The sequence below is a fragment of the Diospyros lotus genome, chromosome 6, assembly GCF_014633365.1.
Source record: "Diospyros lotus cultivar Yz01 chromosome 6, ASM1463336v1, whole genome shotgun sequence".
NCBI lineage: Eukaryota > Viridiplantae > Streptophyta > Magnoliopsida > Ericales > Ebenaceae > Diospyros > Diospyros lotus.
This window is the reverse complement of record NC_068343.1, coordinates 11,055,785-11,069,886: the sequence shown is the minus strand read 5'-3', so window position 1 is coordinate 11,069,886 and position 14,102 is coordinate 11,055,785. Positions and strand designations below refer to the sequence as shown.

Sequence of the window (14,102 nt, the reverse complement as noted above, 5' to 3'; positions counted from 1 at the left end):
TATTTTGAATTAAATGTGGATTGTCTTTAAACATGTTTTTTATGTCTCAAAAGTTTATATTTAAATTTTCATATTTTGATAAATGCATTTCTTACTCATGTATAAAGTAAATTTATTTTGAATTAAAGGATAATTGTTTTGATAAATGCATTTCTTACTCATTTCCTATTTTCCCCTCATTTTATTTATTTTTCTTTTTTTTTCTTCCTCCTCTTTCTTCTTGCACTTCTAGCTACACACGCTCATCCGCTTGCTCCGCCACAGCCAGCCACCTCCACCGCCATTGCTTTTTGTAAGTGCCATCGCCTGTCTCACCAGCAGCCACCTCACTCACGCGGCCGCCCAGCTACAACAACCGCAACTGCCATGGCCGCTTCCACCCATGTTGACAACCTCTTTGTCAACCTCCGCCAACCTTGCCAACTACTTCTTGTCACCACATGACCACCGGCCTTCATCGAGTTGCCTCAGCTGTGCACCTGCTTCGATTACTTACTATCATGGCCGAATTCAGCCATCTCTCTCTCTTCCGATCTCTCAGTATCAAATGCTCTCCCCCATTGCTTTGCTTCTATTTCCCTTCCTTTTCATTCCTTATTCACCCCACGAAGCTTCGCGAAAGCTTTCTAGAAGTTGCCACCAACACACACACACACACACTTATGTTTATATATTTATTACATATACTGCACCAATATATGAGAATTTACACAATTAAACCCAATGTTTCCTTTGTATTATACTTGGACATTTCATTAATTATAAATACACCCTAAATCATTAAATTAATTTGTCTTACGATACTTAAAATGCAAAATTACTAACTTCAAGCTTACTTGATAAAGACGAGTTTGTTATTGCGCCCTCACAAGACCCTTGTTTTGTCCTGAAACTACTCCAAGGTTTATATTTACGTGAAACCGGAGCCCCCTTAGGGTTTCGTTGACTTCCTAGGAGTCTCCTATGATGATTCGATTTTTCAGCCTAAATCGAAGTTGTATTTTAGCTATACTGAAAACTGTCTCAATTCCTATTTCTTTTAATACCATAAATCCTATCTCAAAACGCTTATCGAGACCATATTATTTTTTTAGACATTTACACTTCGGGACATTCGTTACAGTCGATTCGGTACTTATAACTGTTATCAAGCCAATTTTTTGGTATTCTAAACTTGCTTAAATTACGTGGCAATCTCACGAAAATATGGGAACAAAGTGGATTATATTGGCTAGTAGTATGCTAGTGGTTCCTACTTAGATAAATAATTATATGTTGGTTCTACCTCTAATTAAAAGTTAGTGTTAATTCTCCCTATTGGAACCTCAAGCTAAGTCTTGAGAGAAAGGATTAGAATCTTTAGAGCTGAACCTCTATAAATTTCTCTTGTTTCTTGTAGTTATGTGATTTTATTGTTATTAATTTTACTACAATCATCACATATTAAAATTATAAATTTAAGAGTTTTTAAAAAAATAAAAAATTATTAATTAATTTTTAAAAGCCCAATACACTCCCTTTTGCGTATTTTTCTGGGCAACATCTACCAACTAATATTGCTATTGATTTTGTTGTTAATTAATTCTTTGTAATCTCCTATTAATCTGCTATGTGTCTATAATCTGAATACTAAAGGCTAATATGTGATATTTTGTCTTTAAAGTTTGATTATGAAATGAACCAACAGGGGATATGGGATATTTTTGTATTGAATATTTGATTATGAAATGAACCAACAGGGGGTTTAATCAATATGGGATATTTTTGTATTGAATGTTTGATTATCAAATGAACTTTTTCATTACATAATCCAATATGAACAAGTTTAACTTGTCCTTTACGTAAAATCAACTTCAAGTTCCCTAAAACACAATTTTAGAGTTCAACTCAGAAGATCTAAGGCCCTATTTGATAGCTATTTTTTTTTAAAGAAAAAAGCATTTTTTTCATCCAAATCCCCACTTGTACACTGTTTGATAGTCATTTTTTTTTAGAGAATTCATTTTTTCATTTATGGTCATCTGAGTGGATTTTCCTTCAAATCATGGAAACCAAATTCCTTGGGAGAGGAGCTGAAATTTTCTTGGCAATTGAAGCAACCAACTTACTGAGCGAGAGAGCCAGAGGTAGCAAGCAAGAGAACGATGGGAGAACCGACGATCGGCGAGGGCAAGCGACGACCGAGGACGAGGGGTGACTGGCGAGGCCAAGGCCAAGTCAGCGCCTACAAGCGACGGAGCCAGACAAAGGCAAGAGCAACTAAGCGGGGGCAGGCAAGTTAGCAAGAATCTGAGTCGTCCGACGGAGGTAAGAAGGCCAGAGAGAAGAAGGGCAAGGGGGTGGGCGACGGCTGGGGGATGAGAGAGAAGAGCAGGTGGGTGGGGGAGGGTTTGCAAACTGTTTATATTTTGTATTTTTAATAATTAATAAATATAAATGTATAAAAATAAAAAATTAAGTATAAATTATTTCTTTGGAAAACAAAAAAAAAATTAATTTTGTAGTTTTATTTGATAAAATGATTTAATTAATTTAAAATACGTTATTATTTTAATTTTTCTGTACAAGATTTAATATTTTTCAATACATTTTTACCATTGAATTTCATAAAAAATGTGTCATTTTTCATGAAAAATAATGCCTATCAAACATGAAATGCCAAGAAGATAATCAAATTCTATAAAAAATATTACCAATCAAACATCAAAAGATAGAAAATAACATTATTTTTCTCAGGCTCTTTCACTCTTTTCGTTAACCCTTTTCGTTAACCCATTAATGGCATACTAGACATGATCAAGCATGGAAGATCATGCAACTGAAAAAAAATTGCACGCATCACCCCTCAGTAACACAAGCTCAAGAAACAAATTCAAATATCAGACAATAAAATATTACGTATAGAAAAAAATTGTATTTTACCTTATTCAATATACAAAAGAAAAGATATTAATTCGCTTTCATGTATGAAATCTTCAAAATTGCATGAAGCCCACACATGCACTTCGACAGATTGCATCCTCGACCTTCCATGTCTATTCTGGCAATGACTCAGCCTCGACATGAATAGCACTGTCAATTGAGATTGATAGTGAGAAAAAAAAAATCACAATTAGTCGGTGACGAGAAAGATGACACATTGATTAATAGCATAAGAGGTGTGGGGTCGATCAACGAAAAGAGATGAGAGAGCTCGGTCAGTGGGTCGCCAGCAAGGGATGAGGGAGGTGGGTTGCCTAGTAGGGACAGGGGAGGGCAAAGACGGATCTACGCCAGTTCATAATTAAAATTAATTTTTATATTAAAAAATAATTTTTAATATAAAAAATAATTTTTAATAATAAATTAGTCTTAAAAAAATTATAATCCATCCTAAAATTTATAATGTATAATTTTATATGTTAAAAAAAAAATTCAATCTTCTTTTACATAAATTTTTGAATCCGCGAAAGAGGGGTGCATCACCGACTATGGAGGGGGAGATGGGTCGCTGGCTAGGGAGGCCAACAGTTGATGAGTCAATCAGGTTGGGCCACAGCGGAGATGGGTGGGCTAAAGGGAGAGGTCAATTGTTGGCCGAGTCAACCAACGGCGATGAAAATGTGCAGATCGGTTGATTATCGATGGAAATGTGAAGTTTGACAATGGGTGGGCCAAGGCGGGGGGGTTGATTGTCGGCCAAGGCGATGAATGGCGATGAAATTGCAGATCGATCGCACGTGATTACACGGGCAGTATTGATTGGACCATGGAGTGTGTGATTGGTCCAATTTTTAAATTTCAAGTGTGTAATAAAATCCCTATTGAAATTTAGAGACATAAATCATAATTTAAAAGATATATTGAAAGGACAATAAATCATAATTTAAAAGATATATTTATGTGTTATGCCATTTTTAAAAAGTTACAAATTGAACCCATTTAGTTCTATATAATCATTTAGACGAACTCAAGATCCAGCCTTTTCCTTCTCATATTCATATTGCTGTTAAATCAAAGCCCATCAAGTATTAGAGAGGGGGGGGGGTCCAGGGGTCTTGATGATAAAAGCTCCGTCCCAAATATAGTGTAAAATGAGCGCTAAATCTCAAATTAAATTTTTAATTTTGACGTAAAATAAAATATAATTTATAATTTATTAAATTAATATCGATATATTATTTATTGCACCATTCAATCAGAGACAAATTATTTCTCTTCTTATATGTTGAATCATGAATTGTCCTTTCTGCTTTACTTATTTTATATGGGCCCGCTTGTCCCTATCATGTTGTCACCTCCGGTCAACAGTCAAAACCCAAGACTCCATCTGTTCGTACGAAAATGAAAATGTTGTCCTCACAAATAAATAATAATTTAATAAAATCTCATAAATTGATGTACGTTTTACTATAAATTCAAATACGCTTTATAAATTAACGTGACACCTTATATTCACTCTTGTTAACAATGTACATGATTTTTTTTTTTCAATAAATGCTTTCATATTAAAATTCTTATAAACCGTCATCATAAGTTAAGCCTTAGATGCACCGACACCGCATCGGAATTTAACTCCTTTGCCTTCTGTTTGGATCCAGGCTGTAGAACACTTCATATATGCACTTTAAAAGTGCACTTTATTGAGCCTATCTACCACCCAACTCTCTCTTTAGATTTTACCCTAAACCCTAAGACTTCTATAAATTAAAAGTGCACTTCACATGCCATTCCAGACCTCCACCATGGCCGTTTCTACAACATTCACCGCTGCCTCTTTCCTCCCTCTCCTACTTCTCTGCCTCGCAGTCGCCGATGCCAACCAAATGGTAACTAATTGGTTATCGATTATTTTTCTTTTTCTACTCTCAATTACTAGCATTCCGGTGTTAATTTTGCAGATGGGCGTGACTGGAGCTCAGAGCCCCATCGCTCTTCCCCCGAAACCCGCCCTCGCTCCTGCGCCGGCGCCGGCCATAGGTTTGTACAGCTTGCATCGTATATTTGAGAGAGTTTCTTCGTTTGCTCGTTTATATTATTGGTGGTGGTTGATGTGATGTCCGTGTTGGCTGTGGTTTGTAAACAATTTCAGATTGTGGGGCGGCGTGCGGCAGCAGGTGCCGCCTGTCTTCGAGGCCGAACCTGTGCAAGAGGGCGTGCGGGAGTTGCTGCGCTGAGTGCCACTGCGTACCGCCGGGGACGTACGGCAACTACGAGGCGTGTCCTTGCTACTCCCGCCTCAAAACTCACAACAAAGTTCGCAAATGCCCCTGAATTGCACTTGAGAATTGAGACAATGTTGCACTTGCACCGGCGAGAGGGATGCCTCTTTAGCCTCTATGATCTGATTTCGACCTTAATCAGATAGTTGTACAAATGGAGTTTTAATCTTTTTGCTCAAGTGGTAATCACTTATCTCTGTACTGTAATCTGTTCTGTCTCTCCCCAGAAGGCAGAAGGCATGGTGATTGATTAGTGCATTCCGTCTGCTTAATTACTTTTCTGTCTTTCGTTTTCTTTTACAAATTCATTATTAATAATATACTTTAAACATAAAATTTAAGATTAAGAAAAAAGATAAATTACATCTCCAAGGATTATCTTCTTGGTGACAAGTGTCACCAAGTAGAGGAATTTTTGTTTCTTTATTTTACAATATCTTATTTTTAAGTTATAAGTGTTGAATGAATGACTCAATGATATAGATAGGATAATCGTCGTTGGTATTTACTGTAATTGAAAAAAAATCAAAAAGCTATTTTAAAAGGAAAAAGTTCACATAAATGAGGAAACTTTTTCCAGCTCACCCAAAATTAATAAATATTTATAATAATAAAATTAATATAAATAGTATACATACAAAATTAAATTTTAATAAAATGAATTATGTTAGGGTATACAATTTATCAACAATTACTAAAAATAGGAAAATTGAACATAGAAGATAGGTATACAAGGATAACCACCTCCTTACCCTTGCTATGCAGAGAGTTTATATATATTTTTTATTTATGTATATTGAGGATTTTTTTCTTTTTTTTTTTTTATGTTTACTACATAAGAGGTCATTGATTTATTAAGAAATGTAATTTTTATTCTTTCAACTAAAATTTTTGAATGTTTTATTTTGCAATTAATTTTTCATCGCCTTAAGCCCCTTCACATTCTTATAATGCATATGTAATTTGTTCTTTAACAAAAACTAATGCCACAACTTAAGGTGACGAAAAGAATGGTTGAGCGAGGGAATGTGTTAAAATTTTGGGCTTGTTCTCTTTTTTTTTTTGTTTCTGGGCAGTTTTCTGTTTTCAAATTTTAAAAATAATTAAAAATTTTATTAAAAAAACCCGAAACAACTATTGTTTTGGACGTTTTCAATAAAAATACATTAAAAACACCAAACAAATGCGAAATGCAGAAAGCAACCCCCCTCCATCCCCTCTCCACCTACACACGCACAAACCCACTCCTCTCTCTCTCTTATCTTAAGATTTCTCTTTTTTTTTTTGTTTTTTGGACATCGACAATCACTGTCACTGCTGTCGACCTTCAACTCCACCGCCACTGCGACCAGCACTCCCCTATTGCCACCTTGACCAGTATCGCAACCAACACCCCCTACCACAACTATTGTCATCGACCTGGCCCCCCACAGCCACCACCACCTCGACCAGTACCCCTCACTATGACTATGACCAGCGCCTCTCATAGAAAACCCTAGATGCAGAAGATGGCCTTATAGAAAATCCTAGATGAAGAAAATGGATTGCGGCTTTCTGATTTAATTTTTTTTTGTGTGTGTTATTTGATTTTTTTATTTATTAAACTAAATATGTGATATGTTTTGTTTGTATTAATTTTTTTAAATGATATTTCTAAGGTTGTTGATTTTTTTATTTTATTTTATTTTATAGTTTAAAGTATTTGAATCAAATTTATAATTTATTTTAAATTAAATTTATTAAATAAAATATCATAATAACAAAAAAGAAACTGTTTTTAAAATTTCAAAATAAACGCGTTTTCTAGTTTTCTGTTTTGAAAAAGAACGTATTTTCAACAATTTCAAAACAGACACTCAAAACACAAAACTGAAACACAAAGAGAACACCATCTTAATTAAAGAGTTAACTGTCGTATTTTTTAATGAGTAATTCTATTTATCTAAATTGGAGATTCATCTTTAGTTTAGTCGATACTTTTTCATTAAAAAATAAAAAAGTGAGTGTCTATATTTACATTGTACATTTTCATTTTTCAATAAAAAGATACCAACTAGACTAGAGATATATTTTCAATTTAGATAAATAACATTACTCTTATTTAATAGTTCAAGAATCCTTTTATGTGGTAAGCTAAAGTTTTTTTTTTATCATTAATTCTCTCAATCTAATATAGTTATTATACAAAATTATCTTACAAAATTGAATAAATATCATGTTACTTCTCTGGAATGAAAAGTTAAAACTTCATATTTATTTATTTATTTTATTGAATATTAATTATTTTTAAAATTAATTGTTTGCTTGGTAAAAATATTAAATATTAATATTTTAAATAGTAAAATATTAATTATTTTGTTTGCTTGGTAAGCATATTAATAAATTTGATTAATGAAATAGTAATTTATAATTATGGTTATTATGCTGTTGGATAAATGTATCATATTTAAAAATATTTAATAAATTAATAAAATTATTTAAAAATTAAAAATAAAGTTTAATAAATATATTTTTTCTAAAAATAATACACATTTATTGTACCTTGACTGATTAACATTTTGAGTATTTTAAAAATTGTAATAGTCATATTTGGGCCACGGACATTAATTTTTGAGGCGTTCAGTTATATTTGGGCCACGGACATTATCTTGGGCCAAACCGACATGCAACCGGGTGGGTTGTTAGCGGACTTGACGCGGATCCCAGCGATCGAGAACCGTCCAGGCTGGCAATGAAGCGAACGAACTGTGCAGTGGGAGCCGTACTCAGCGTGGGCATTCGCAATTCAAAAATATTTCCAACGGCTAGTTGTGACGCTCAAACGGTCATATTACCGTTCAATCTCAAACCCTTTCTTTATAAAACCTTCACGTCTCTGCTCTCGGGACATCTCCTTTACTGCTCTTACGATACTGTCTCCATTCTCTCTAGCCCCGGCGTCCAGAAAAACAACGTTCTACGGCGCCCTATTTCAGAATTCAGGCGACCTTCTTGAAGCAACGGTCCAATGGAAACCCCATCGTCAACAAGAAGAGTCACGAGATCTCAAACCCTAGCCTCCGCAAACAGGCCCGGCACCAACAACAACATACCTATGTCAAGTGCGAAACTCTCACTCTTCAATCTTTTCTTCAAAGATCGATATACAGACGATTCTCTTAGTTTCTTTGTTCTGATTGATCTTTGATCGATATTTGCAGGGAAAGTTGAAGACTCTGAAAAGGGTGTTTCGAAATCAAGGAAGCAGCAAGATCGGTCTGCGCTTATCGATATCACGAACGATTCGCCGATCGTTGGGATTGCAATGGCGAGCTTGGAAACTCCATTATCTACAATAGCCAAGAAGAAGAACAGTGAAGCGAAGCAGGCCAAGACTCCTGGTTCTGGGGAGGCCTTGTTGAGGGGCCAAGTCAAGACCCTCTTGCAGAAAGTGGAAGAAGAGGCCGAGCTTTCGAAGATCTCGCTTGAACAGAGGCCTTTTTTTCACCTCCAAGGCTTTGTCAACTCTCCGATGGGGCTTCTGGCACCTACTCCGGCCAACACGCCGTATGACCTGAACCTCTCAGACGACGAGAGCTTCAAGAACAATTGCCTGGCCTCTGTCACGCCTTCGCCCGTCCAAGAACAGCTGGAGATTTCTCAGGTTTGATTGGATTTCTTCCGATCTTTCTCAAGTCTAGCTCCTTAAATCTTTGTATAGTTTTTTCTTGATTTTCTTTTGCACATGATTGAGCGTGACGAATGGTATTAAAGCAACCCTAAATATTATTATTATTGGATTGTGTATCAGATGGTTACTGAGATTTTTGACCCGGAGAAGAGTTTGATAACCAGATCTTTACTCCTCGACTTCTCTGAGAAATCCGAGGGCTCTGATTCATCATCATCTGTGGTGACACATGAAGGAGGAGAGAGCGAAGGCAAAGAGAAGTCATCATCCATGGAGGATGATAACGAATCTGTCTGGTCTATTCAGGTCAATGCCAGTAGCAGAGACGAGGAAGAGGAAGAAGACGAGGAGGTGGGAATCGAAGAAACTGGAGAAGTAGAAGAGGAATACGAAAACGATGATGGAGGGTTAGTGGATGAACTGTGTGAAGGGATTAGAAGGATTAGCGTGAACGGAGAGAAGAACATGACCAAATTCAGCGGCAAGCACATCCGGTTTGTGTACAACAGTGAGGATGAAATCGAAGGAGAAGAAGAGTGTGAAGCTGAAACTGAAGCATCAGCCGGTGTTCTGCGCTTGAAGGGCTTGCCGATGCCGAAAGGGAAGCACTTTCGGTTCCCTGAGGCTGAGGATGGATTGGAAGAGGAAGAAGAAGACTGTTGATAGCTGACTTTTGAGCATTGAGGTGGGGGGGATTGAGATTTGAGAAACAAGGTCACTCTTGTGGTGACACCCCACCATTTTGACATTAGGATTTGGTTGTGTTTTTGCTTTTCTTCTGCATATTATTCATTCTTGTTTGAATTTGGGGATACTCATACTGGGAGTTAAACTGATTGGGACTCTCTCCTCTTGGTTGAATTTTAATCAAAGTTCTTTCATCAATTTGCTGCGTCTTTCATTAGCCACATATAAATGAGCGGTGGTGCAGCCACATATAAGTGAGGGGGGTCGGCTTCTAAAGTTGCTCCCTTGAACATATATAGAAATGCAGGTTAATTTGAAAAAAAATAAATTTAAAATATTCAGGATCAAGAAAAAGAAAATGGGGTATAGAAGATTTGACATTTACTGTACAAAAATTTAAATTGTCTTTCTTTTTTCTTTTTTTTTATAAGATAACCAACTTAAATTGTCTTTGACCTCTTAGCAAAAGCACTGAACCCTGGGTCCTAGCTCCCCCCCCCCCCCCCCCCCCCCCAAACTAACACTATATAATTTTGAAGGAGTTTAGAAAAAATACATTTGTGTTTAAAGGGTGTGAAAACGTGGGCACCACTCCACTGATTTAAATAGAGTTGCCATGTCCATCTCAATCTGGGTCCCCTCCAAAAAGAATCTTCTTTCTCTCTCTTCTCTCCCTGCGGATGAGATTGAGGAGAGAAGGTAATTAGAGAGAGGAGAGGAGGGAGCAACCACCAAGCTGCAGCACATCAGCGTCAATTAACAGAATTCCAGTGAAGTGGACGCGAAGAAATGAACTAGAAGATAATAATTTTGTTTACTGTTCATTCATTAATTAGCTCCTCCGGCTAACGACCGCTGGCTCCCCTCTTTCTTATTCTGCCACATAAATAACAACCTCCCTCCTCCTTTTCTGTCTCATTATACATTCCAAGACCAAGAGAGCAGAAGAAGAAGAAGAACAAGAACGCCGCGCCGCCACAATTCACCGGAGGAAGAACGATGACGAACATGGGCGACAAAAGAGAGGAGGGGGTGGTGGTGGTTGGACGTGCGGAGATCGATACCAGGCCGCCTTTCCGGTCAGTCAAAGAGGCCGTTCTGCTGTTTGGCGAACGGGTATTGGCCGGAGAAATCTATGCCCACAAGCTCAAAGAGGTTCTTCTTTTCTTCTCTCTCTCTCTCTCTCTCTCTCAAATGAGTCGAGTCGAGTCGAGTCATGAAGGTAGATTTGTTAAAGTTTAACTCTTTTAAACGAAGACTTTTAATTATATTTATATGATTAATATATAAAAAATATTTACAAACATATCCTAAATTATTGTAAAAACACACGCATTATTTAAATTCTAAATAAACTGTTACGTTTACACGAGCACTCTGATATGAAAAAGAGAAGTTATAGCTTTAATATCAATGTAATTAATATCAGTTCTGGGTTGAACGGATTACGAGTTAATTAATTATATATAATATGCTCTTAGATGCAAACGAGAGCAAGTGAAAATGGAGAATACCAGTCACGATTCGGAGCTGTATCAGTCGAGCTCGAAGAGACGAAACAAAGTCTTGAGAAAGCGAAAGAGGAAGGCCATCTCATGTCCTACTGCCTCAAATCTCTGAAGCAGGAGCTCGAGCAAACGAAGAGAGAGTTGCAGCAGTTGAAGAAGACGAGAGAATTCCACAAACAGCCGGTGGATCCCGAGATCGAAGAGCTCAAGTTCGTTGAGAACGCCAGCAGATCAGTTGAATTAGTCAAGCATCAAGCTGAAGTAGAAGAAGGAGAAGAGGTAGATGGATTGGAGTACTTTGAGAAGAAAAGGTCTGTCAAGTTTGCCAGTCCGCCTTCTCTGGCTAAAATCATTACCGCCGACGTTCAGCCGCCGGCGACTGCTCCGCCTTCGAAGAAGAAGATGAAGAGGAAGCCTCTCATCCCTTTGCTTGGAGGGCTGTTTTCGAAGAAGAAAGGAAGCCAGGATGAATGCCACTCTCCCAGAGGCTGAAGATAATTGATTAATTAATTACGTACTAAAGCAGCTTAATTAATTTCGTGTTCATGCATTTGCATTTTCTTATCTTTGGCTTTCATTTTGACCAATTCTTTTCTCTTCTTGTGAAGCAGTACCCAGTCATGATGATTCTATTGGACTTGATCTCTAGAGTTGAGAAGATCGATATTAATTACTTGAAATTATTCTAGTTTGAGGGTGCAATAAATACATATATAATTAAATTGTCACACAGTCGGCTACATCCTTATTCATTTGCTAATTAAACAAAAGGTTAAGCCAATGTGGAGCTAGCTAGCTAGGGACCATAGCAAATCCAGTTAAGATGACGATTTGGTTTGGTCCATGAAACAAACATTTTCAATGCTAACAAAAGAGTACTCTTGAGAAACAGACACACCGACAGCAAATCCAGTCTCGTGGGCATGCTGAGGATTCACCGTCTAAATATAGTTTATTTTTCGATAATTTAGAATATCATACATATATATATATGTGTGTTACATTATAAATTTAAAAATCACTTTTAATTAAAAATTCGTACATCAATAATTTATTATTGTAGTAGACTCATAAATATTGAAACTTAATAAAAATGAACTTTAAAAAGTAAAAATTTGTGGCGTTAAGTACGCTCTGCTCCACATACAATGTTTATGTTTCTGCCAAACCATTTGTTTAGAGAATTCAGGGAAGAACATTGGTCTCAGTGGTCGTCTTCTTGGAAGATGAGACAAGAGGGTTATATGGTCGGCGAGTCGGTTTTAAATATATTTTTGTATTCAAGTATTCAGTATATATATATATAGTGATGCCCATATATGCATGTCATCATGAATGTGAGCCCACTCGCAGCGTACTACCACAAAATAATTGGCCAAACTGATCATCATCTTCTTCTTCTTCTTCTTCTTCAGCTTTGAAGTTTTGACCATGATTATATAAATTCGAGGTAATTAGCAAAATGGTGCCCATTATGTACATAAGTTCCATCGTAATATATATATAGTGTTATAATTTTGAAATTTCAAAATGCACATTACTCATTTATATCGATCTAAATGTTGAACATGTACAGTCTTAGAAGACTTGTGACTGATTTCCCGCACCAACTCCAGCATAATAATTCATGGGACAAGTCTAGAAAATGCCAATAGATTCCTCAATTATGGCTTTTTTTTAATTTTATTTGCCCAGTATCATTATATTAACTATATAACCTTTCCCTTTCATTCACCTGCTTATTTATAATTTAAAGGCTTATGATTAATTATTTTTCTACTATAAGTTTGGACTTCAAATTTAATGATCAGATGGTATATATATATATATATATATATATTTTATATTGTAAATATATCATTTTTCCTGCCCCAAAACTTGGTATCTCAGCCAGCGCTAACTATATATTATGATATTTTTAATTTAATTTTTAGAATATATATAATATACTTATGTCTAATTATGATTTGAACGCTCGATAACATATAATCAAACTATGATACATTATCATGATGATAGCATGCATCATCATCGCCTCGTATTACAATTACATTAATTAATTAAATAATTTGTATGGTTTGAACGCGATGGGACCAAACTGATAAAAATACGAAGTGCTATGTCATGGATTCTCGCACTATCACATGCCCACATGGTTAGAAATCAGAGACCACCAAGAAGCAAACCGCACAAACCCAAAACCAAAAACCAAAAAGGAGCCAAATCATGAAGACCAATTACCTCTGCATGCCCAGATTCAGAGCCAACACCTGCGGCCGAAACAGCCGCCGCCTGTCTCCTGTGTCTCTGCTCGACCGCCTCCGGGAAGCGGTGTTCCGGCTGATCATGCTCTCTGCTCTCTCCAAGGCCACCACCACCACCACCAGCCCCCAACCAACCGGCGCCGGCCATAGATCTTGCTACAGCCACCGCCACGACCCTCATCACAGCGAGGCCATGGCCGACTGCATAGAGTTCATCAAGAAGTCCGCCACGGGCGACGACAGCCGTGACTCCACCGCCAGTACTGGTTCCGTTGGCGCCGCCGAGGGGATGGGGCCGGTGCCGGTTATCTGAGATGCATTCACTGCTTTGTGTATTTAAAGTGCAGCAGCTATATATAGCTATATATATATATACTTTTGATTTGGAGGGTGGTGGTGTGAATTAATTTCCTCCTATTGTGAGATAATTAAGATTAAAGAGAGACTGTATAAATTGAGGTGCAGGAACATAATTAAGCGAATTTGTAGATCATCTGTAAGTCGGTAACTCTTTTCCTTTTTTCTCAGCCGTGTGATTGCTGAAACTTAATTAATTTCAACCTTACATCTTGCCTCTCCATTACATTAATTATGTTATAAGCTTTGTTATTTACTTGGTGTACTTAAGGAAGGATAGATAGGTAAGACTGTATTGGAGGAGTCAGATTAGCATGAATGAGAAATTGCAATAAAGGCCATCTAATGTTTGCCAGACTTCAGTTGTTTATCTTTTCAATAAATTCAACTTAAATACCTAAAAAAAATAATAAAA

The 14,102-nt window shown here is 36.7% G+C and overlaps 3 protein-coding genes across 3 annotated transcripts; all 3 read left to right on the top strand.

Annotated features, from left to right (window-relative positions):
• Positions 1–4,558: 4,558 nt before the first annotated feature.
• LOC127804169 (gibberellin-regulated protein 1-like) lies at positions 4,559–5,482 on the top strand. Its single transcript, XM_052340961.1, has 3 exons — positions 4,559–4,808; positions 4,881–4,959; positions 5,072–5,482. Exons 1-3 carry the CDS (start codon positions 4,704–4,706, stop codon positions 5,251–5,253), a joined length of 366 nt encoding a protein of 121 aa, XP_052196921.1. The 5' UTR covers positions 4,559–4,703; the 3' UTR covers positions 5,254–5,482.
• Positions 5,483–8,097: 2,615 nt separating this feature from the next.
• Positions 8,098–9,780, top strand: LOC127804079 (uncharacterized). The gene is made up of 3 exons (XM_052340807.1): positions 8,098–8,302; positions 8,402–8,844; positions 8,992–9,780. Exons 1-3 carry the CDS (start codon positions 8,209–8,211, stop codon positions 9,532–9,534), a joined length of 1,080 nt encoding a protein of 359 aa, XP_052196767.1. The 5' UTR covers positions 8,098–8,208; the 3' UTR covers positions 9,535–9,780.
• Positions 9,781–10,187: 407 nt separating this feature from the next.
• LOC127804163 (WEB family protein At1g75720) lies at positions 10,188–11,784 on the top strand. Its single transcript, XM_052340953.1, has 2 exons — positions 10,188–10,713; positions 11,040–11,784. The coding sequence occupies exons 1-2, from the start codon at positions 10,558–10,560 to the stop codon at positions 11,556–11,558; spliced, it is 675 nt and encodes a 224-aa protein (XP_052196913.1). The 5' UTR covers positions 10,188–10,557; the 3' UTR covers positions 11,559–11,784.
• Positions 11,785–14,102: the final 2,318 nt, after the last annotated feature.

Coding starts and splice junctions, on each gene's coding strand:
- LOC127804163 (XM_052340953.1), top strand. CDS start 10,558: ATGACGAACATGGGCGACAAAAGAGAGGAGGGGGTGGTGGTGGTTGGA. Junction 10,714..11,039: donor ATGCCCACAAGCTCAAAGAG/GTTCTTCTTTTC, acceptor ATATGCTCTTAG/ATGCAAACGAGAGCAAGTGA.
- LOC127804079 (XM_052340807.1), top strand. CDS start 8,209: ATGGAAACCCCATCGTCAACAAGAAGAGTCACGAGATCTCAAACCCTA. Junction 8,303..8,401: donor CAACAACATACCTATGTCAA/GTGCGAAACTCT, acceptor CGATATTTGCAG/GGAAAGTTGAAGACTCTGAA. Junction 8,845..8,991: donor AACAGCTGGAGATTTCTCAG/GTTTGATTGGAT, acceptor ATTGTGTATCAG/ATGGTTACTGAGATTTTTGA.
- LOC127804169 (XM_052340961.1), top strand. CDS start 4,704: ATGCCATTCCAGACCTCCACCATGGCCGTTTCTACAACATTCACCGCT. Junction 4,809..4,880: donor TCGCCGATGCCAACCAAATG/GTAACTAATTGG, acceptor TTAATTTTGCAG/ATGGGCGTGACTGGAGCTCA. Junction 4,960..5,071: donor TGCGCCGGCGCCGGCCATAG/GTTTGTACAGCT, acceptor AAACAATTTCAG/ATTGTGGGGCGGCGTGCGGC.